Below are 25,013 nucleotides of genomic sequence, written 5' to 3' on the forward strand. Positions count from 1 at the left end.
CTCCAACACTGCAGTTTGAAAGGATCAGTTCTTTGATGTTCATCCTTTATGGTCCAATTCTGACATGTGTACATGACTACTGGAAAAACCATAGCTTTGACTATACCAACCTTTGTCGGCAAAGTAATGTTTCTGCTTTTTAGTATGCTGACTAGGTTTGTCATAGCTTTTCTTCCAGGGAGCAAGCATCTTTTAATTTCATGGCTGCAGTCACCATCCTCAGTGATTTTGGAGCCCAAGAAAATAAAATTTTTCATGGTCCCTGCCTTAGGAGAACTCAATATGCAGAGCAAGATATGACCTTGTATGTATGAAGATGTGAAGTTTCACCTTCAGTATACTTACTGGGATGCTGGCCAGGGAAGCTTGGTTTGGTGCTTATAGAAGTAAAAAGGGTTTGCTTACTTATTTTTTTATGACCTTATTTCTGAACCAGGGGTGGAGGACTATTTATGGATTTCACCCAGCTCTTAGAAAGTAGGGCCTTCCCAGGAAAACTTTTGTAAACTGAAATGGCATAAGTGAAGAAACAATTACTTCAAAACACATCTTGCTAACAGAGGCACAAAGTAAATCAGGCTAAAGCAGAGATGCTCACAGACACAGTTCAAAGCTGTTGCTGAGATGCTGAGTGTAGTTACCAGGAACGAGCTTGGCAGTGCCACTCATTGCTCCACTGTAAAACAGATGGTGGCTATCTTTGTTTTTCATCTTTTTTTCATAAAAGCAAAAACCTTCTTCAAATTTCTTTCAGTTACTGAAAACGGGTAGGTCTTTTGTAAAAACGACATTTTGAAAAGCAAGCCTCTGCCTGCTTATTTTCACATATATTTGGGATGACTGTGTTGTTGCATCAATAGGGCACAGTATTTTAACAGTGTTTCCTAGCTCTTGGGCTCTTCTGTGATGTTCTGATTTTTGGAGATGGGGAGTAAATGAGATCCAGATGCCCTCTACAGCTTACATACTGTTGTTTTGCCCTGAAATTAAGAAGAAAAGAAAAAGCAGTTTATGACTTGGGTATTTAAAACTGTTATCTGTAATTTGGGGCTTCACTGGTGGCTCAGTGGTAAAGAATCTGCCTGCCAGCACAGGATATGTGGGTTTGATCCCTGGATCAGGAAAATCCCCTGGAGAAGGAAATGGCAACCCACTTTAGTATTCTTGCCTGGAAAAATCCCATGGACAGAGGAGGAGCCTGGCAGGCTACAGTCCCTGGGATCACAAAAGAGTTAGACATGACTTAGTGACTAAACAACATCTGTGATTTTGAACCCTGGTTTGAGGGAAAGTTAGCTAATTTGGCCTGTTTTTTGTTTTAAGCTTCTTATTTGAAATAATATTTATAGATGAGTTGCAAATATGGTATATAGTGTTTCTATATGACCTTTACCCTGCTTCCTCTAATGTTGACATGGTGCATTTATCAAAGCTAAGAAATTAATATTTGTATTTCATATTAGTTTACTAAGTAAATTTTTGTTTACTTGGAGTTTATTACTCCAAACTTCATTTGGATTTGCCCAGTTTTTCCACTAATGTCTTTTTTCTATTCCAAGATTCATGTCAGGACTCAACATTGCATTTATATTTTGGCATGCTTTTAATAGTCAAAGAAATGCAGGAAAGTAATTGTGGATGCCTTCTGAATGAAGACCTGTGAACTGACTTTCCAAAGAGCAGATTGTGGAAATGTTCAGAGAAGGCTGGAGAAAAGGAAAAAAAATGGAAAACAATACATTCTTTCAGTGAAGTGTAGTGATAGACTTTGAGATACCATTTTTCCATTTATGGTGGGTAGCATTTTCTGAAGTTCTTATATTTAGTTTGTAGAGAGTCTTACATACCCCAATTTGTGAAATGGGTCTAGACATGAATTGCAGTTGGGTGCAAGTTTTAACCATTTTAGATAAGGTGACCTATCTGTTGTTGTTCAATCACTCAGTCGTGTCTGACTCTTCGTGATTTCATGGACTGAAGCACGCCAGGCTTCCCTGTCCTTCACCATCTCCCAGAGTTGGCTTAAACTCATGTCCATTGAGTCAGTGATGCCATGCAACCATCTCGTCCTCTGTCATCCCCTTCTCCTCTCGCCTTCTATTTTTCTCAGCATCAGGGCCTTTTCCAGTGAGTTGGCTCTTTGCATCAGGTGGCCCAAGTATTAGAGCTTCAGCTTCAGCATCAGTCCTTCCAATGAATACTCAGGACTGATTTCCTTGAGGATTGACTGGTTTGATCTCCTTGCAGTCCAAGGGACTCTCAAGACTCTTCTCCAACACCAGAGTTCAAAAGCATCAATCCTATCGGGACCTATTAGGAACTATTTGGCAGCTGGTAAAAGATAGTTAACAATAATGACAACTTTGAGGTTTAGTCTGTCTTGCAAAAGATGTCTGTCTAGAGGAGGGCAGGCTACCCCTAGTATGAAGTCATCAGGGAACCAGCCTCTTCTGTGTCTGTATTTAGCAAATGGATTCCATTTTTCCTATAGCTCCAGGGTCACAGAATGACTGCAGGAAGGAACTCCAGCTATCAGATCTTTGAGGAAAGAAGGCAGCTTTCCTAGATATGTCAGTTCCTTCTCTTCAGAAAGCTTTCCCAGCGGCCTCAACCTGATGGCTTTTGCATGTCTCATTGGTCAGCTCTAGAAGTAGAGAAGCTGTGCCTATTGTTGCTCCAAATCAGAATACTATTAGTAAAAAAAGAAGGAGAAAATGCATATGGATTAGGAAACTGTCTCTATCACAGGGAGGTATTAATAGCTATGTGGAATGAAAGTTATATTGCTTAGAATTACTAATGGGTCTGGTGAACTATATGAAAAAGTGCTGGGAGAAAATTCAAGTCACTGAATAGTCAGGTGATGCCAACACATCTCTCAGTCGTGCATGCTCACATGTATGTGTGTATGTGTTCCTTCAGTTTGAGTCACTTTATGGTCACTGTTTAACCATGTACTGGTCATGACAGCAGTAATGTTGGCTTTGTGTGTTCCATTGCAAGTTGCTCCAGAAAGGAATTCAGTGGGAAAGGACATTTATTGACTTGAGACACATCCTGCCTTTTTGCCTTTCTTCCAAGTCTGTTTCACAGAGAGAATAAATAATTGCCACTTTATTGCAGAGCCAGCTTTCTTAAACCTTAAACCCTTTTCTTAGTAGTCCTACAGTAGCTCGTTGTAATCATTGCATAAAGTCCGAATTAATGCTGATATAACTTGTGTTAACTCGTGTTGTTGATTTCCCCCCCAATATTTTATCATGAAAACTGTTCGTAAATACAAATAAGTTGAAAGAATTTTTCAGTGGACATTCATGTATATTCATACCTAGATTCTCTGCTTAATATATTTGCTCTGTTTGCCTTATAGTCATCCTGATATTCACCCATCAATTCATCCTATATTTTAATGCTTTTCAAAGTAAGTCATAGACATTGGTGTGGTTTAATCCTGAACATTTCCTGATGGTCCTTCTAATCAAGAGGTATGATTTTGTAATAAGAATGCTTTCTGTTTCAAGTGACAGAAACCCAACTCAAAAGAGTAAAGTAAAAAAGGAAATAAATGTATTGGCTACTTGACTGGAAGGAATAGTGGGGAGATAGACAAGCAGATGGTGAGTACAGCCATGAAATTAAAAGATGCTTGCTCTTTGAAAGAAAAGGTATGACCAACCTAGACAGCATATTAAAAAGCAGAGACATTACTTTGCCAGCAAAGGTCCATCTAATCAAAGCTTTGGTTTTTCCAGTAGTCATGTGTGGATGTGAGAGTTGGACTATAAAGAAAGCTAAGCACTGAAGAATTGATGCTTTTGAACTGTGGTGTTGGAGAAGACTCCTGAGAGTCCCCTGGATAGCAAGTAGATCCAACCAGTCCATCCTAAAGGAAATCAGTCCTGAATATTCATTGGAAGGACTGATGCTGAAGCTGAAACGCCAATACTTTGGCCACTTGATGGGAAGAACTGACTCATTTGAAAAGACCCTGATGCTGGGAAAGATTGAAGGCGGGAGGAGAAGGGGACGACAGAAGATGATTGGATGGCATCACCGACTCAATGGACATGAGTTTGAGTAGCATCACTATGAACAAAGCTAGTGGAGGTGATGGAATTCCAGTTGAGCTATTTCAGATCCTGAAAGATGATTCTGTGAAAGTGCTGCACTCAATATGCCAGCAAATTTGGAAAACTCAGCAGTGGCCACAGGACTGGAAAAGGTCAGTTTTCATTCCAATCCCAAAGAAAGGCAATGCCAAAGAATGCTCAAACTACCGCACAGTTGCACTCATCTCACACGCTAGTGAAGTAATACTCAAAATTCTCCAAGCCAGGCTTCAGCAATATGTGAACCGTGAACTTCCTGATGTTCAAGCTGGTTTTAGAAAAGGCAGAGGAACCAGAGATTAAATTGCCAACATCTGCTGGATCATGGAAAAAGCAAGAGAGTTCCAGAAAAACATCTATTTCTGCTTTATTGACTATGCCAAAGCCTTTGACTGTGGATCACAATAAACTGTGGAAAATTCTGAAAGAGATGGAAATACCAGACCACCTGACCTGCCTCTTGAGAAATCTGTACGCAGGTCAGGAAGCAACAGTTAGAACTGGACATGGAACAACAGACTGGTTCCAAATAGGAAAAGGAGTACGTCAAGGCTGTATATTGTCACCCTGCTTATTTAACTTCTATGCAGAGTACATCATGAGAAACGCTGGACTGGAAGAAACACAAGCTGGAATCAAGATTTCTGGGAGAAATATCAATCACCTTAGATATGCAGATGACACTACCCTTATGGCAGAAAGTGAAGAGGAACTAAAAAGCCTCTTGATGAAAGTGAAAGTGGAGAGTGAAAAAGTTGGCTTAAAGCTCAACATTCAGAAAACAAAGATCATGGCATCCGGTCCCATCACTTCATGGGAAACAGATGGGGAAACAGTGGAAACAGTGTCAGACTTTATTCTTTGGGGCTCCAAAATCACTGCAGATGGTGACTGCAGCCATGAAATTAAAAGACACTTACCCCTTGGAAGGAAAGTTATGACCAACCTAGATAGCATATTCAAAAGCAGAGACGTTACTTTGCCAACAAAGGTCCGTCTAGTCAAGGCTATGGTTTTTCCAGTGGTCATGTATGGATGTGAGAATTGGACTGTGAAGAAGGCTGAGCGCCGAATAATTGATACTTTTGAACTGTGGTGTTGGAGAAGACTCTTGAGAGTCCCTTGGAGTGCAAGGAGATCCAACCAGTCCATTCTGAAGGAGATCAGTCCTGGGTGTTCTTTGGAAGGAATGATGCTAAAGCTGAAACTCCAGTACTTTGGCCACCTCATGCGAAGAGTTGACTCATTGGAGAAGACTCTGATGCTGGGAGGGATTGGGGGCAGGAGGAGAAGGGGACGACAGAGGATGAGATGGCTGGATGGCATCATTGACTCGATGGACGTGGGTCTGGGTGAACTCCGGGAGTTGGTGATGGACAGGGAAGCCTGGCGTGCTGCGATTCATGGGGTCGCAAAGAGTCAGACACGATTGATCGACTGAACTGGACTGAACTGGGAGTTGGTGATGGACAGGGAGGCCTGGCATGCTGCAGTCCATGGGTCACAAAGAGTCGGACACGACTGAGCGACTAAACTGAACTGAGACAAGATAGGAAGAATTGTACGAAGTAGGGCCTCAGGAACTGGGACTCTGCTATCAAAATAGTTGCCTCTATCCGTATAGCCTCAAATCCACTTTCTTCCTGGACTGTGACCCTAGAGGCCATTTCTCTTCTACATCTGAAACAGAAAGTCCCTGGAAAGGACTCCAGCTGGGCTGGCTTGTTGCTGGGTGACTCATGATTGGATGCTGTCGTAGAGAAGAGGCATAGTGTATGTTACTAAGGAAGATAAAAATGGAAAGCATGCCGAATGAATTATATACCTCAGAAAGCTTTCCCACTTGTTCTCGGATGCTAGCATGATTCTGGTGTTTGACAGAGAGATTACAAAAGAAAATAACAACTGCAGAAATCCTAAATGAAGTACTGGTACAGTCAGCCCTTCAGATTCACAGGTTCTGCATGCATGGATTCAACCACTCAAATCAAAAATATATTTTTTAATTTAGGAAAGTTCCAAAAAGCAAAACTTGAGTTTGCCATCCACAAGCAACTATTTACGTACCATTTACATTGTATTTACAACCGTTCACATAGCATTCATATTAGGTTAAGTAATCTAGAGATGATATAAAATATACTGGGGAGCTTCCTTGGTGGCTCAGTGATGATGGATCTGCCCATCAATTCAGGAGACACGGGTTCACTCCCTGATCCAGGAAGATCTCACATGCCACAGAGCAGCTGAGCCCATGGACCACAGCTATTGAGCCTGTACTCTAGAGCCTGGGAACTGCAACTATTGAACTGATGTGCTGCAACTGCTGAAGCCCACATGCCCTAGAGTTTGTGCTCCACAACAGGAGAAGCCACTGCAGTGAGAAGCTGGCACACTGCAATGAAGACTAGCTCCCATGCAGCAGTGGAGACCTAGCATAGCCAAAAATTAGCAAATAAGAAAAATTATTAAAAAATGTACCAGATAATGTGCATAGGTTATAATGTAAATACTATGCCATTTTATGTAAGGGACTTGAACATCTGCAGATTTACTATCTGAGGGGTTCCTGGAATCAATCCTTCATGGATACCAAGGGACAACTGTCTGACAAGGAGACTTCTGACTATTACATTAATAGTTCAAGAGTGGTAATACATGGTTTAGAAGTTATGGGGAAACAGGTATTCTGGTATATTGTAGATGAATGTTTTAAGAAAACAATTTAGCAAAATTTCTCAAATTTTTAAATGCAGATACCTCTTAACCTGGCAATGCTAGTCTCTGCCTTGCAGAAAATTTGTTGCTATTTGTGTTCAGTAGGTAAGTCTTGTCCGACTGTTTTCCACCCTATGGACTGCAGCACGCAAGGCTTCCCTGTCCTTCACTATCTCCTGGAGTTTACTCAAACTCATGTCCACTGTGTTGATGATGCCATCCAACCATCTCATCCTCCTTCTCCTTCTCCTCCTGCCCTCAGTCTTTACCAGTGTCAGGGTCTTTTCCAGTGAGTCGACTCTTTGCATCAGGTGGCCAGAGTATTGGAGCTTTGGCTTCAGCATCAGTCTTTCCAATGAATATTCAGGGTTGATTTCCTTTAGAATTGACTGATTTGATCTCCTTGCAGTCCAAGGGACTCTCTAGAGTCTTCTCCAGCACCACAGTTCAAAAGCATCGGTTCTTTGGTGCTCAGTCTTCTTTATGGTTCAACTCTCACATCGGTACATGACTGCTGGAAAAACCATAGCTTTGACTATACAGCCCTTTGTCAGCAGAGTGATGTATCTGCTTTTTAATACACTGTCTAGGTTTGTCGTAGCTTTTCTTTCAAGGAGCAAGCATCTTTTAATTCTATGGCTGCAGTCACAGTCTGCAGTGATTTTGGAGCCCAAGAAAATAAAATCTGTCACTGTTTCTCCTTTTGCCCCATCTATTTGCCACGAAGTGATGAGATCTGATGCCATGATTGTAGTTTTCTGAGTTTTGAGTTTTAAGCCAGCTTTTTTTTTAGACTTGTGCCAAAGATGGCTTTATAAGGTTGTTCATTGAAACATTGTTTGCTGTTTGCAAAAATAATAAAAATCATGAATGTTCAATCATAGTGTCTTGTTAAGTAAAAGCAAAAGGATATAGTACAACAGTGTTAAAAATGAGGTTGTGTTGTATTTACTATCTTGGAAAGATCTTGAGGTACAATGTTAAGTAAAAAAAAAAGCACGTTGCAGAGCAGTTACATATCTCATTATTTTGATTTTATGTAAAAACAGTGAAATGAAAAACAACTCTCTCCCCAAAAAACTCACCCAAACTATGTATTAACTATATTATATCAGATTGTTCACAGCAGTTTTATAGGATGAAGTGATTCAGATTGGTATGAGAATTCACTTTGTAAAACATCCAAACCACAAAGCATATAAGGAGAATATATTCATGTTTTAATAGTTTGATTTTAAAAATCAAAAAGCATAAATTATGAAGAAAAACAGACAAAAATAAAAATTGCAAAATTTCTCCCATTTCCAGGGAACCATGATAATAAAACACAAACAAAATATACTTAGCTATGTATATAGTAATTGTTATAACAGCAATGAGCAGTGAACTAACTAATAAGTATAAAATGGACAGTGGGGAGAACGGAGGTGATTGTTAAGAATTCAGAAATACTGTGTCTGAGGCTAACTTTGTTGTCAGGAAATCAGTGAGGTACATCAGAAAGTAAAGTTCAGAGCCAGGATATTTGGTCACTCAGGTTCTGATGCTGTTAATCTTTACTCAGCCTTGTGATCTGGGCAGACTGCTTCTGTCTAGGTCTTGTTTTTGCCGTATCACCTGTCATGTCTAGATTTTGAGGCTGAATCCAACGAAAGTGAGAAGTATAGTATTCAAGCAGCTTATTTGATAAAAACTGTATTTCTGGCTGTGCTGAGCGTTCACTGTCGTTGTTTAGTCTGCTTTTGACCCTCTGCAGATACTCTAAAGGAGGAACTTTGTAGCGTTGCAGGTGACCACAGGCCTTCTACTCGGGATGTGCTAGCTTTTGTTCAGGTAGACCTGAAAGCTACAGGGCGGTGCTAGTGCTGGGTTTGGTGTGTGTTTTTGAGCGACTGAACTGAACTGAAAGTTTCTACTGAAAAAAAAAGGGAAAAAAGACTGGATGGATACAAAGAAAACTCATAATGGTCACCTCTGAGGGTGGGGAATAGTGAAGACTTAAGTTTCGTATGTAGTGTTCTGATTTTTAAATAAAAAAGGATAATAAATTAATACTTCACATAACTGAAAAAAGCACTAATGTAGGTTAATTCTGAGTGCTTGGAATATGAATATTTTGGTTTTCTTTATACTTAATAGGTGATTTTTAAATAGATAAATATTTCAGTAAATGAAAAGTTTAATGGTTCAGTGATAGGCTATGTTCTAGTCAAAAATTGGGAAGCAAGAAAACGTTCAAAGGAAAAAAAGAACTAAATTTAGATCTAGCCATTTTACAAGAAAATGTTATTAATGTTTTACTCTGGGAAGAGAAAGATCTTCCTACATTTTATTTGCTTCTACTTGCTTTGGCCAAAAAACCCCTCTTTTGCTCCTGTCTTGGCTTCCCATAGCAGTAGTTGGGGAACTGGCTTTTCCTGGTCACATGACCTGTTAAAGCTTTTTGGCACTGGCTGGTTCTGAGCTTGAAAACTCGAGCTCTTGGTAACTTGGTAGTCAGCCAGGATTGGGAAATGGACCAAAGGACCAACTTAACGAAATCTTTCTAGTGCAGAGAATGATTGCAAGATGAATCTTATATTAAACATGAGAAAGTGGGGATGGATAGGCAACCATTTCCCAGGGATAGAGTTTTCTTACTTTAATCTTAATCATGTTGCAGTTTAAATTCTGCTGCTTCCAAAACCCTGAGTTACTCCACATGTTCCCCCTTATCTCTGCTGCTAAGTCACTTCAGTCATGTCCGACTCTGTGCGACCCCATAGACATCAGCCCACCAGGCTCCCCCGTCCCTGGGATTCTCCAGGCAAGAACACTGGAGTGGGTTGCCATTTCCTTCTCCAATGCATGAAAGTGAAAAGTGAAAGTGAAGTCGCTCAGTCGTGTCCGACTCTTAGCGACCCCATGGATTGCAGCCTACCAGGCTCCTCCGTCCATGGGATTTTCCAGGCAAGAGTACTGGAGTGGGGTGCCATTGCCTTTCCGCCTTATGTCTAGCCCCAGATTTTTATTATGAAGATGTTCAAACAATACAGAAAAAATGAAAGAATAGTACAAGAATATACCCATCACTTAGATTTACCAGTTTTGACTCTTTGCCTGTGTGCATTGTCTTTAGTTTTTCTTTTCTTTTCATTCTTTTTTGTTAAACTCTTTATGTTGACATAGTAGTAGACATCATGGCACTTTGTAGACATCATGGCACTTCACTGAAAAAGGACGTTCTACTATGTAACCACCATAATATTATCTCAGCTAAGAAAATTGATAGTAAATTTGAATATGCCCTGGATAATAGATAATATTCTATTAATATGTAATAGAGGCATACTCAAATTTTTGTCAGATGTCTTATAGATGTTTCCCTTGGGTGGGTTGGTTGGTTGGTTTTGTTTAAATCAAATTAAGGTTAATAAGTTGCACTGACTTACTATTCTTTATTACAAGAGTTCTCCCTCTCTGTTTTTTCTGTTTTACATGACATTGGCTTCTTTAAACTTAAAATTTTTTAAACTATGGCAGAATATACATAAAATTTACCATCTAAACTGTTCTAAGTGTACAGTTTAGTGGCATTAAGGATTTTTACCTTATTGTGCTACATTCACCAGTATCCATCCACAGAACTCTTCATCTTGCAGAACTGAAACTCTGGTACCTGTTAAACAATAACTCCCCACTCCTTCCTCCACCTCATCCCCTCGTCCCCTGGCAACCACCATTCTACTTTCTGTCTTTGTAAATTTGTCTGTTGTAAGTACCTCATAAAAGTGGAATCATACAATATTTGTCCTTTCGGGACTGGCTTATTTCACTTACTGTAAGGTCCTTACGGCTTATTTCATGTATTATCATGTGTCAGAATTTCTGTCCTTTTTAAGATTGAATGATACTCCATTGTATGTATAGACCACAGTTTATCAGGTGGCACTAGTGGTAAGAAGCCTGCCTGCCTGTGCAGGAGACATGAGAGACATGGATTCAATCCCTAGGTTGGGAAGATCCCCTGAAAAAGGGATAGCAACCCACTCCAGTATTCTTGCCTGGATAATCCCCTGGACAGAGGAGTCTGGCATTAAACATATAATATTATATATTAAGTTCCAATGTAGGAATATGAATGTATTTCTGTTATTGATGTCTTCTTTAATTTACTTCAGAAATCTGCAAGTGATTCAGTTTCTCTGAATCATCACCAGCATTTGATATCATCACTGTTTGTTATTTTAGTAGTAGATGTATAGTAGTGTCTCACTGTGGTTTTAATTTGCATTTCTCTAATCTATGAGATCAAATTGCCAACATTCATTGGACCACAGAGGAAGCAAGGGAATTCCAGAAAAACATCTACTTCTGCTTTATTGAGTATGCTAAAGCCTTTGACTGTGTGGATCACAACAAACTGTGGAACATTCTTCAAGAAATAAGAATGCCAGACCACCTTACCTGTCTCCTGAGAAACTTGTTTGTGGGTCAAAAAGCAACAATCAGAACCTAACATGGAACAGCTGACTGGTTCAAAATTAGGAAAGGAGTATGACAATGCTGTATATTGTCACCCTGTTTATTTAACTTCTGTGCAGAGCACATCAAGTGAAATGTTGAACTGGATGAATGACAAGCTGGAATCAAGATTGCTGGGAGAAATATCAACAACCTCAGATATGCAGATAATACAATTCTAATGGCAGAAAGTGAAGAGGAACTAAAGAACCTCTTGATGGGTGTGAAAGAGGAGAGTGAAAAGGCTGGCTTGAAACTCAACATTTTTTAAAAAAACTAAAATCATGGCATCAGGTCCCATCACTTCATGGCAAATAGGTGAAATCAGGTGCGTTCAGGGTGATATAGCCATAGACTTCATGGCAAATAGAGAAAAAGTGGAGGCAATGACAGATTTTATTTTCTTGGGCTCCAGAGATCACTTCTGACAGTAACTGCAGCCATGAAATTAAAAGACTCTTGCTGCTTGGAAGGAAAGTTATGATAAACCTAGATGACATTAAAAAGCAGAGACATCACATTGTCAACAAAGGTACATATAGTCAAAGCTGTGGTTTTTCCAGTAGTCATGTACGGTTGTGAGAGTTGGAGCATAAAGAAGGCTGAGTGCCCAGGAACTGATGTTTTTGAATTGTGGTGCCGGGGAAGACCCTTAAGAGTCTCTTGGACAGCAAGGAGATCAAACCAGTCAATCCTAAAGGGAATCAACTATGAATATTCATAAGGACTGATGCCAAAGCTGAAGCTCCAATATTTTGGCCACCTGATGCAAAGAGCCAACTCATTAGAAAAGACCCTGAAAGACTGAAGGAAAAAGAAGGGGGCAGCAGCGGATGAGATGGTTAAATAGTATCATCAACTCAATGGACATGAATTAGAGCAAACTCTGGGAGATAGTGAAGGACAGGGAAGCCTGAGGTGCTGTAGTCCATGGGGTTGCAAATGGTCAGACACGACTTAACTACTGAACAACAACAACAACAATGGATAATGATGTTGAATCTGTTTTCATGTGTTTATGTGACATTTCTCTATCCACTTTGAGAAAATTTTCTTTATACCTTGACCTATTTTCTAATTGGAGTGTTTTTTTTGCTGTTGAGTTTTGAGTTTTTTTGTATTGTGCTTTTTCAAATAAGTGATTTGCAAATATTTTCTCCCATTTTGTAGTTTGCCTTTTCATTCTCTCAATAGTCTTTCACAAAGCAGAAGTTTAAAATTTTGGTGAAGTCTAATGTATCAATTTTTAATGGATCATACTTTTGGTGTCAAGTCTAAGAATTTCATTGAATCCTATATCCTGAATATTTTCTTCTCTTCTTTTAAAGATTTTATATATAAATCTTTAAATCCGTGATCTCTTTTGAGTTAATTTTTGTGCCAGTTATAAGGTTTTGGTTAAGGTTCATGTTTTTGTCTATGGATATCCAGTTGTTCCAACGCCATTTATTGAAGAGACTATTTTTCCTCTCTTGGGTTACTTTCCATGCTGTCTCAAATATTACTTGGCTATATTTTTGGGTCTATTTCTGTTGTTCCTGTTCCATTCCATTGGTCTATGTATCTGTCTTTTAGCCAGAACCACAGTCGTGATTACTTTAGCTATATAATATGTCTTAAGATCAGACATAGTGATTCCTCCCACTTTATTCATTTTCTAAACAGTTCTCACTGTCCTTGAATGTTCCTTTATTTTTCCCTCTAAGTTTTAGAGTGATCTTGTCTATGTCTGTAAAAAAATCTTGCTAGGATTTTAATAGGAATTGTGTTAAACCTATAAATCAATTTGAGAAGAATTGACATATATATTATGTTGAATGTCTCCACTTACTTAGATCTTTTTCGGTTTCCTTTATCAATGTTTTGTATTTTTTAGCATGTAAGTACTGTTCATGTTTTGTTCAGTTTATATTTAAATGATACTATATTTTTAATTTCTGTGTTCATGTATACAGTTGGTTTTTATATGTTGATATTATGACTTTGTTGAACTCACTTATTCTAAGATTTTTTTATAGATTCTGTGAGATTCCCTATATAGGCCATTGTGTCATCTATGCAAATAATTTAATATCTTCCTTTTCTATCTGTATACCTTTTATTTCCTTTTTTTGCCTGATTGCATTGGCTTGAACTTCCAGTATTATGTTGAATGGGTTAATGAGAGCATAGATCCTTTTCTTGTTCCGTGTTTTTTTTCTTTTCTTTTTTTTTTACCATTAAGTATATCCCAGAATTTGCTTTGGAGGGTTTTTTTGTTTGTTTTTTTTGGTATCAAAACCAAAATTGATTTTATCAAGTTGAGGAAACTCATCTATTTGTAGTTTTCTAAGTTTTTTAAATTATGAATTGGTGTTAATTTTTTCAGATTTTTCTGCATCAATTATGTGGTCATATGATTTTTTTTTTTCTTCTTTAGCCTGTTAGATTAGGGATTATATTTATTGATTTCCAGACTTTCATCCCTCTTGGCCGTAGTGTGTAATTCTTTTTATATGTTGTTGACTTACATTTACTAATATTTTATTGAGGATTTCTGTATCTATATTCATGGTAGATATTTATTTGTATGTTTCTATATTTTTGGTGCTGTCTTTGTCTGGTTTTGGTATTAGGTAGAAGATGGTGACCGTCTTGAGGGAAGGTAGTGATAAGGACCACTAAGTCATGGACTTGGTGTGTGGGAACGTCAGAAAGAACAGGGGGAAAAGGGAATTCAAGACATGGAAATGGTGTTATTTAGCTGGAAATACTATTGCTTGGATGAGTATAGGACAAGTGTACTAGAACAGAGGAGTGAGGATGGAGTCTGACTGTTATGGATGGAACAGTTATTGTAGTAGGTTTATGGAGAATCTTAGATAATGAGGATGTGGTGGGGCTTCTAGGTAGCGAAGAGGAACTAAAGAGCCTCTTGATGGGGTGAATGAGGATAGTGAAAGAGCCAGCTTAAAACTAAGTATTAAAAAAACTAAGATTATGGTATCCGGCCCCATTTCTTCATGACAAATAGAAGGGGAAAAGATGGTAGTCGTGACAGATTTCTTCTTGGGCTCTAAAATCATTGTGGATGGTGACTACAACCATGAAATCAGAAGACAATTGCTTCTTGGCAGGAAAGCTATGACAAACCTAGACAGTGTGTTGAAAAGCAGAGACATTACTCTGCTGACCAAGGTCTGTATGGTCAAGGTTGTGGTCTTCCCAGTGGTCATGTACGGTTGTGAGAGCTGGATCGTAAAGAAGGGAGAGCACCAAGGCATTGATGCCTTCAAACTGTGGTGCTGGAGAAGACTCCTGAGACAAACTGTAAATCCTCTCAGCTGTTACGTAACCATATATTTACAAAAGGTGGGGGTGAGACAGCCTGGCCACCGCCATCTTGGCTAATTCACTTTTCTACAGAATTGCTCCATTTCTGTGCAAATCTCTGATTCCACTGCTGTTAGAGACATACTCTTCCAGTGCTTTTCAACACACTGTCTAGGTTTGTCATAGCTTTCCTGCCAAGAAGCAATCGTCTTGTTTTATCTCCCTTGGACAGCAAGGAGATCAAACCAGTCAATCTTAAGGGAAATCAACCCTGAATACTCACTGGAAGGACTGATGCTGAAGCTCCAGTATTTTAGTCACCTGATGTGGACAGCTGACTCACTGGAAAAGTCCCTGATGCTGGAAAAGATTGAGGGCAGAAGGAGAAGAGAGAGTCAGAGGATGAGATGGCTGGATGGCATCACTGAAGCAATGAACATAAACTTGGGCAAACTCTAGGAGATGGTGAGGGACAGGGAGGCCTGGTGTGCTGCATCCATGGGTTGTAAAGAGTCAGACACGACTGGGTGACCAAACAACAACGATTGGGAATATGTTGACTGTAGGGGGGAAAATTAATACAAGAGCCTTAAGGGGTGAATAGTGGAGACAGATCTTGGACCAGAAGGTGATATGGACAGACCCTATGGAAGGATCAGTCTCAAGCAGGAAAGTGAACCACTCTCGGAATCTGGGAGGGAGAAGGGATTGATACGGAAAGCATGGGGTCCTTAGAGGTGATATCAGTGTCCGGAAGTACCTCTCCTTATGCTTTGTTTGGAAGGAAGAGTATGTCTCTAACATCAGTGGAATCAGAGATTTGCACAGAAATGGAGCAGTTCTGTAGAGAAAGATCGAATTAGCCAAGATGGCAGTGGTCAGGCTGTCTCACCCCCACCTTTTGTAAATATATGGTTATGTAACAGCTGAGATGATTTACAGCACTGTGCACACACATCACAGTGTACTCACTTGGTCCATTTTAATTTTGTAAACCTGTATAATTTCCACTTGATAAGCCCTTGAGGCTGTGTTATGGCTGCATCCACTGGGTCAACCAAGAGAGAATGCAGCATGGCTGCCGTACGGCTGCTATGCCAGCCCAGAGAGAATTAGACACGACTGCAGTTCCTACAGCTCCTTGAGTCTTCTTCCAGCTTGCCCACGCACCCCTTGCCTACCCTGGGTTCAGTGAACAGTGTGAACAGCAAGACAGTTGGCGTAGTTGGCAGGATGATACAGCAAGAAATACCATGTACTGACACACTTATGGGGGTAGTTGTGATGACACTCACTGGTCCTTAGTTTGATTTTTATCTGCTTGTTTTTTGTTTTTAACAGATCAATAAGGACCACAGTTAGGACAAATTAGTGTAGAAACTCTTCTTTGATAATATTCAAAATTAAGACATTGGAGGTTCTTCTGGTCATCTGCTGGGTTCTAGTCCTGTCTAGCATTGATTATGACAGGGCCTTTGGTTCCATTCTTTGTTGAATGAGAGAGCCACTGACCATACAGTTTATAATCAGCAGTTCAGACTTAGTCTACAGACCAATTCTGCATAATCTCTTCCACAAAATATTAGAAAAAAGAATACGTAATTTATTTTTATGATTCTGACGTCAAAGTCAGACAGAGAACAGTTTCCATCACTTGCTGTCATTTTCTTTCTCATGCCTTCATGTGCTGGCACTCAGGGAGCTGATTTCTTTTCTTATTGCAGCTGCAGTCGACTCCGCCAGGTTCAGCGCATCTTGACCCAGAGCAGCAAGTCTCGACCCGACGGGATCCTCTGCATCCTAGGTCAGTGTTTTTCACAAGCTGGGACTCAGGGCTGGGGCAACTTGCTTCTGTTCACAGGAAGATATTAATAATAGTGTCATCACTGTGAGACAAGCTGTGAGTTAGTATTCTTCTCCCAGCCCTTGTTCCCCTTAAATCTGTTGCTGTTTTAATGAAGTCCACTGACGTATCAGTGAAATAGGGAGCCTGTACCACAGAGTAGGCAGTTTGTTTATGTTATTTCTCCTCACAGTGATCCTTGTAAGGGGGCGAAATTGAGACTCTGGGGGACAAAACAGACTTGCCTAGGGCCATAGAGTGACAGAATTGGGTGTTTATTCCTTATCACTTTCTTTTACTATGAAAGAAAAATTAAGACAGTACACAGTAATGAAGTTTTCTAATCATCCCAGATACCAGTTCCACTCCCCAAGAGATAACATCAACTGTATTTTTTTAACACAAAAGGGAACATTTTATGTATATTGTTGCTAACCTAACTGAAAAAATTTTCACTTGATAAGTGTATCTTGGAGATTTTTCTATGTCAGATCAGTCTCCTTCTTTATTTCATTTTCATTTACATTCACAGTATTGAGTCATAAAACTTGCTTGGATCAGGTTGTTTGTCTGTCAGCCTTCTAATTTCCTTCCCACCAGAAGTGAACCACTTTCTTTTTTGTCCTTCAGATAGTCTATGCATAATTTTATTTTTTCACTTACTAGCACTTTCATTTAAACTTATGAGAGTCAGTGTGCAGAGTGCACACTGGAGTTTGAAATACGCACTCTGGAGCCAAGCAGGTTTTGGGTTTGAATTTTGACTCCATCACTCACTTACTCAAGAGACATAGTTTACAGTGGGCCTAGAATTCCAGTCATTGGTTTCAAATGCTGAAACAACAATCACTGGATTCTCTTTCCAGCTGCAGCCAATAAAGGGGGTGGGGGCTCTCTCTGCCATGAAGTTACTTTTGAATAAAACCACCTATTTGTTACTGTACTTATGCTATTATTCCTGTTAGTTAAGGCTCAACCTAGTAAAAATAGGCAGCATAAAATCGATCACGTGGGCAACTTGAATACAAATACTAAAGGATTGAAAAAAGGGTCAACCTAAAAAGAATACCATGAGACCAGATACACATATATATATATATATATATATATATATATATATGTAAAATGAAAACACAAGTCTTGCAGAAATTGATGTTTGAAGGTGGGTATGTGAAGTTTAAGGTAAAAAGTTAATAAACCTCTAGGACAAAGAGCTGTGAAGCCAGAAGTCAATGAGGCACTTGTATGTTTTTAAACAACTTCAGGAGTTTAGTGAATTCTACTTTGGGGGGTAATTAGAGTTATCATAGCATCTCGTGATCAGTTGGTTGGTTTAATTTAGCCTTCTAACCCCTGCAGTATCCTTCCTAGCAACTCTGACTCCCTCCACTTTGGCATTTGCCATTTAGTTCTTATGATATAGGAAATGTTTTCACTGATTTTCTGCTAACCTTTGTAAAAAAAACAGTTTTATGGTGGTATTAATTCATGTATAGTAAACTGCATATATTTAAAGGGTACAATGTGATAAGTTTTGACATATGTATGTTGTTGCTGTTTAGTCGCTAAGTCATTTCTGACTCTTTGTGACCCCGTGAACTGCAGCTGGGCAGGCTTCCCTGTCTGCTATCTCCCAGAGTTTGCTCAAATTCATGTCCATTGAATCAGTGTGATGCTATCCAGCCATCTCATCCTCTATCACCCACGTTTCCTGCCCTCAGTCTTTTCCAGCATTAGGGTTTTTTCCAGTGAGTCGGCTCTTCGCATCAGGTGCCCCAAGTATTGGAGCTGCAGCTTTAACATTAGTCCTTCTAATGAATATTCATGGTTGATTTCCTTTAGAATTGACTGGCTTGATCTTCTTGCAGTCCAGGGGACTCTCAAGAGTCTTCTTCAGCACCACAATTCAAAAGCATCAATTCTTTGGTGCTCAGCTTTCTTTATGGTCCAACTCTCACATCCCTACATGACTACTGGAAAAACCGTAGCTTTGACTATACAGACCTTTGTTGACAAAGTGATGTCTCTGCTTTTTAATACACTGTCTAGATTGGCCATAGCTTTTCTTCCAAGGAGCAACCATCTTTTAATTTCATAGCTAGAATCGCTGTCCACAGTGATTTTGGATCCCAAGAAAATAAAATTTGTCACTGTTTCCACTTTTCCCCCTTCTGTTTACCATGAAGTGATGGGACTGGATACTATGATTTTAGTTTTTTGAAATGCTGAGTTTCAAGTCAGCTTTTTCACTCTCCCCTTTCACCCTCATCAAGAGGCTCCTTTTTGCTTTCTGCTGTTAGAGTGGTATCATCTGTATATCTGAGGTTGTTGATATTTCTCCCAGCAATCTTTTTTATTTACTTATTTATTTTAATTGGAGGATAATTACTTTACAATATTGTGGTGACTTTTGCTATACATCAACATGAATTGGCCATAGACATACATGTGTCCCCCCGTCCTGAACGCCCCCGCCACCATCTTCCTCCCCAGCCCCCTCTCCACCACCTTCCTCCCCACCCCCTCCCCCCAGGTTGTCACAGAGCACCAGCCCTGGTTGCCCTGCTTCATGCATGGAACTTGCACTGGTCATCCATTCTGCATACAGTAATGTACATGTTTCAGTGCTATCCTCTCAAATCATCCCATCCTCTCCTTCTCCCACTGAATCTAGAAGTCTGTTCTTTACATCTGTGTCTCCTTTGTTGCTCTGTATGAATCAATCTTGATTCTAGCTTGTGATTCATCCAGTCTGGCATTTCATATGATGTACTCCACATATACATTAAATAAGCCAAGTGACAATATGCAGCCTTTTCGTACTCCTTTCCCAATTTTGATCCAGTCCATTGTTCCATGTACAGTTCTAACTTTTGCTTCTTGAGCTGTATACAGATTTCTCAGGAGACAGGTAAGGTGGTCTGGTATTCCTATCTCTTGAAGAATTTCCACAGTTTGTTGTGATCTACACAGTCAAAGGCTTTAGCATACTCAACAAAGCAGAAGTAGATGTTTTTCTGGAATTCCCTTGCTTTCTCTATGATCCAACAAATGTTGGCAATTTGATCTCTGGTTCTTCTGCTTTTTTGAGTTCAGCATGTACATCTGAAAGTTCTCTGTTCACATACTGCTGACGCCTAACTTGAGGGATTTTGAGCATTACCTTGATAGCATGTGAAATAAGTGCAATTGTATGGTAGTTTGAACATTTTTTGGCATTGCCCTTCTTTGGCATTGAAATGAAAACTGGCCTTTTCCAATCATGTGGCCATGGCTGAGTTTTCCAAATTTGTTGGCATATTGAGTGCAGCACTTTAAGAGCATCATCTTTTAGGATTTGCTATAGTTCAGCTGGAATTCCATCACCTCTACTAGCTTTGTTTGTAGTAATGTTTCCCAAGGCCCACTTGGGGATGGTCTTGATCCCTGCCTCCTGTACAGTGTCATGAACCTCTGTCCATAGTTCTTCAGGCACTCTGTCTGACAGATCTAATCCCTTGAATTTATTTGTCACTTCCGGTGTACAATCATAAGGGATTTGATTTAGGTCCTCCCTCCAACTATTACTTGGGCCCCCTGAATCAGAGACCCTCTATATGAGGGTTAGGAGCATATGTTGCCTCACCAATTTAGGCACAATGCCCCTTATCCGCTTGGAAGCAATACTGAATGAGAACGATGCCCCCCTTTCCCTAGGAAACATAATTCTCCTAAAAGAAAAGGGGGGAATGAGAGGTTAACAGGCAGGAAGGCTAGGGGTCTCCAAACGGAGGAAATTGGCTGCAAGTGTCAGACGTTTTTTATCTCTCTCTTAAGTGGCAGGAGGAAACAAACTACAAGTGTCAGATTTTTTTCCCTTCTCTACACAAATTTAAAAGGAAGTTTCTCTTAAAAGTCTGTGTTGCCAAGATGACACCTGGTTCCACCTGAACTTAACTTTTCTTGAGCTAACCTATGTGTTTTTCTTATAGAAATGTTTTTCTTAAGCTATGTTAATGAACTATGTATTTACCCTAGACTCTTTCTTCAAGTTGGTTCTGCTTAAGACTCAGAACAAACCACTGTTTTACTCATACATTGTTCTCCTAATCTATGTTAGTGAAACTATATATTTACTTGGAAACCTGCCTTTCTTCAAGATTCATGGCAATCATTTTACGGCCTGGGATGACTCACCTTGTGCCAGAGTTATCTCAAAATGCATGTTGTGGGTGAGGGGCTTGGTTCCAGGCTGTGGGTTTTGACACATTCCCTTTCTGTAATTAGCAGCCTGCTGGTAGCTCTGTAACATCCAGCTAAAGACTAGCAGGGGGGCACTCTTTCTGCCCCCTTCTGATGTCTATGTCAGAAGCTTTCTCTTTTATACTTTAATAAAACTTTATTACACATACACACACAAAGATGCTTGCTCCTTGGAAGAAAAGCTATGACCAGCCATACTAAAAAGCAGAGACATTACTTTCCCCAAAATGGTCCATCTAGTCAAACCTGTAGTTTTTCTAGTAGTCATGTATGGATGTGAGAGTTGGACTATACAGAAAGTTGAGCACCGAAGAGTTGATGCTTTTGAACTGTGGTGCTGGAGAAGACTCTTGAGAGTCCCTTGGACTGCAAGGAGATCCAACCAGTCCATCCTAAAGGAAATCAGTCCTGAATATTCATTGAAAGAACTGATGCTGAAGCTGAAACTCCCAATACTTTGGCCACCTGATGGGAAGAACTGACTCACTGGAAAAGACCCTGATACTGGGGAAGATTGAAGACAGAAGGAGAAGGGGACGACAGAGGATGTGATGGTTGAATGGCATCACCAACTCAATGGACATGAGTTTGAGTAAGCTTGGGAGTTGGTGACGGGCAGGGAAACCTGGCATGCTGCAGTCCATGGGGTCACAGAGTCGGACATGACTGAGTGACTGAACGGAACTGAAGGCCCACTTGACTTCACATTTCAGAATGTCTGTCCCTAGGTAACTGACCACACCATCATGGTTATCCAGGTTATTAAGATCTTTTTTGTGTAATTCTTCTTTGTATTCTTGCCACCTCTTCTTAATTTCTTCTGCTTCTGTTAGGTTTTTAGTGTTTCTGTCTCTTACCATGCTCATCCTCACATGAAATGTTACCTTGACATCTCGTTTTCTTGAAGAGATCTCTAATCTTTCCCTTTCTAGATTTCCTCAATTTCTTTGCATTGTTCACTTAAGAAGGCTTTCTTATCTCTCCCTGCTAGTCTCGGAATTCTGTGTTCAGTTGGGTGTATCTTTCCCTTTCTCCCTTGCCTTATGCTTCTCTTCTTTTTCTCTGTTGTTTGTAAAGCCTCCTCAGGCGACCACTTTGCCTTCTTGCATTGGGATGGTTTTGGTTACTGCCTCCTGTACAGTGTTACAAACCTCGTTTATAGTTCTTAAGGTACTGTGTCTGTCAGGTTCTATAATAATATATAAGGAATAGATTACATAATATATAATATAATATATAAGGAATAGATTCTCTTGAGTCTATTTCATCACTTCCACTGCATGATCATAAGGGATTTGATTTAGGTCCTACCTGAATGATCTAGTGATTTTCCCTACTTTCCTTCAGTTTAAGCTGAACTTTGCAATAAAGAGTTCTTAATCTGAGCCACAGTCAGGTCCAGGTCTTATTTTTGCTGACTGTATAGGGCTTCTCCATCTTCAGCTGCAAAGAATATAATCAGTCTGATTTCAGTGTTGACCATCTGGTGTTCTCCATGTGTAGAGTTGTCTCCTGTGTCATTGGCAGAGGGTGTTTGCTATGACGTGTTCTCTTGACAAAACTGTTAGCCTTTGCCCTGCTTCATTTTGTATCCCAAGGCCAAGCTTGCCTGTTACTCCACGTATCTCTTGATTTCCTCCTTTTGCATTCCAATCCTGTGATGAAAAGTATATCTTATTTTTGATGTTAGTTTGTATAAGGTCTTATGGATCTCAGAGAACCGTTCTCCTTCAGCTTCTTTGGCTTTAGTAGTTGGGACATAGGCTTGGATTACTGTGATGTTTAATGGTCTGCCTTGAAAACGAACTTAGATCATTCTTTTGTTTTTGAGATGGCACCTAATTACTGCATTTTGGACTCTTTTATTGACTATAAGGGCTACTCCATTTCTTCTAAGAGATTCTTTCCTACAGTAATAGGTACACTGGTCATCCATTCCCTTCCGTTTTAGTTCAGTGATTCATGTTCATTCTTGCCATCTTGCTTGACCACGTTCAATTTATCTTGATTCATAGACCTAACATTCCAGGTTCCTATGCAGTATATTTCTTTACAGCATTGAACTTTACTTCGGTTAAGGGGTGACGTATGTGTATACATGTGAGAGTACCACTACAGTCAAGATAATGTACGTAGCTATTACTAACTCTAGGTTCCCTTGTGTCCTTTTGTAGGGTCTCCATTCTGTCTCTTCTCCACTCTTAGGCAATTACTAATATGCTTCCTGTCATTATACATTAGTTTGCATTTCTCAGAGTTTTATATAAATCGAATCATACAGTATATATTTTTTTGTCTGACTTCTTTCACTTAGGATAATTATTTTGAGATTCATCCTTACAGTAGCATCTATCATGAATATGTCTCTTTTTATTGGTAATTATTATTTTATTGTATGTACATACCAGTTAGGACCTACAAATAAAACTACTGTAACATTTGCATACAGAGTGGTTCTACTGTATTATATTTTTACCAGCAGTTCTTGAGAGTTCCATTTAAAAAAAATAATTTTTTAGCCCAATTTTAGATTTTTTTACAATTTTTAGGTTTACAGAAAAATTGCAAAGAGAGTAGTACAGCGTTCCCATGTGCCCTTCATCCAGTTTCCCCTATTGTGTGTCCATGCTGTGTTGCTTCAATTGTGTCCGACTCTGTGCCCGTATGCACTGTAGCCCATCAGGCTCCTCTGTACATGGGATTCTCCAAGTAAGAATACTGGAGTGGGTTGTCATGCCCTCCTCCAGGAGATCTTCCCAACCCAGGGATCAAACCCAAGTCTGCTGCATTGCAGGTGGATTCTTTACCAGCTGAGCCCAGAGAAGCCCAATTAATGAGTATTAATATATTATTATTATCTGAAGTCCACAGTTGCTTCACATTTCCTTAAATTTTACCTAATGTCCTTTTTCTGTTCTAGGATCCCATGTGAAATTTAGTTGTCTTCTTAGGCTTCTTTTGACCATAACAGTTTCTCAGACTTTCCTTGTTTTTGATGACCTTAATGACAGTTTTGAGGAGTAATAATGAAGTACTAGTACTAGAAAAATCCCTCTATTAGGATTTTTCTTTTGTTTTTCTCATAATTAGACTGGAGTTGTGGACTTTGGAGTGGAAGATCAGTGAAGTAACATGCCATTTTCTTCACATGATAGTGAGAGTACATATTAACAACAAGACTTTTCAGTGAATATTGACTTTCATCATTTGTCTGAGATAGTATTTGTGACATTCTGTACTATAAATTTTTTTCCCCACCCCTCCGTCCATACTGTCCTCTGGGAGGAAGTCACTATGCAGCTTACACACTAAGGAGTAGGGTTTATACCCCATTGCCTTGAGCAGAGGATAGTAATTACATAAATTATTTGAAATTCTTCTTCATGGGATATTTGTCTTTTCTCCCTCATTTATTTCAGTCATTTGTTTGTATCAGTATCAATTCATGAATATTTATTTTATACTTTGAGTTAAAATCTAGTATTATTTCATTTATACTTTAGGTTATATTCCATTGCTACTTCAAATTGTATCAGCTTGACCATTTGGAGCTTTTTTGGTTGACTCCTATGTCCCTCCCTTTGATATATCCTCATCGAAGTTTTAGTCTGTTTAGCACTTCTGTATTTTCTGACAGTATAAGATTCTCCAGTCTTATTTTGTCTATTACCTGCTTCAGTCCTCAAAACACCCATGCTCTTAAGGAGCCCTGATTTCTGTTATTGGAGAATTGTATTAGAAACCAAGATCTAGGTACTGTGTATGCTACAGGGATGTCATTGCTTTTAGATCCTCCCAGCTGAGGAAGCTCTAGTTGAAGCACTCGGGTTCAGTAGTTGCAGCGCACAGGTTTAGTTGCCCCTTGGCATGTGGGATCTTAGTTCCCCAACAAAGAATTGAACCCACATCCCCTGCATTAGAAGGTGGATTCTTAACCACTGGACCACCAAGGAAGTTCCCCACTGGTTATTTTTAACTCTAGCACTTTTGATTTTTTTTTTTATCCCTTTCTTCACTGAAGTGTTGGTTGGGATAGAAGAGGACTGTGCTGCTTTGATCTAGCTGAGAAAGTAGTCTTCCCACAGAAGTCCTCTCTCAGCCCTACTGGCCTGAATGCCCACTACTTTTCACTTTTCACTGCTCTGAAAAACCATTGGCAGTCCTGTTTCCCAAGCTCCAGCTGTATTTACATTCTTTGAGCTCCTTCTGCCACAGCCCCTTCCCTTCAACCTTACATAGACTGCTCCCTGCCCTTGACATGTCCCAGAGCTACGGCTCTGGGCTTT

General features: G+C 39.7%; 1 protein-coding gene across 4 annotated transcripts in view; it reads left to right on the plus strand.

Annotated features, from left to right (window-relative positions):
* The window catches only part of DNAAF9 (dynein axonemal assembly factor 9), a 173,135-nt gene that overhangs the window by 6,402 nt on the left and 141,720 nt on the right, over positions 1-25,013 (plus strand). For all 4 annotated transcript variants that reach the window (XM_070381296.1, XM_070381297.1, XM_070381298.1 and 1 more), the window contains one exon: positions 16,367-16,446. In XM_070381296.1, the coding sequence (XP_070237397.1) occupies positions 16,367-16,446 (80 nt within the window). The remainder of the gene's footprint in view (positions 1-16,366; positions 16,447-25,013) is intronic.

This window comes from Bos mutus, chromosome 13, assembly GCF_027580195.1.
Source record: "Bos mutus isolate GX-2022 chromosome 13, NWIPB_WYAK_1.1, whole genome shotgun sequence".
Taxonomy (NCBI): domain Eukaryota; kingdom Metazoa; phylum Chordata; class Mammalia; order Artiodactyla; family Bovidae; genus Bos; species Bos mutus.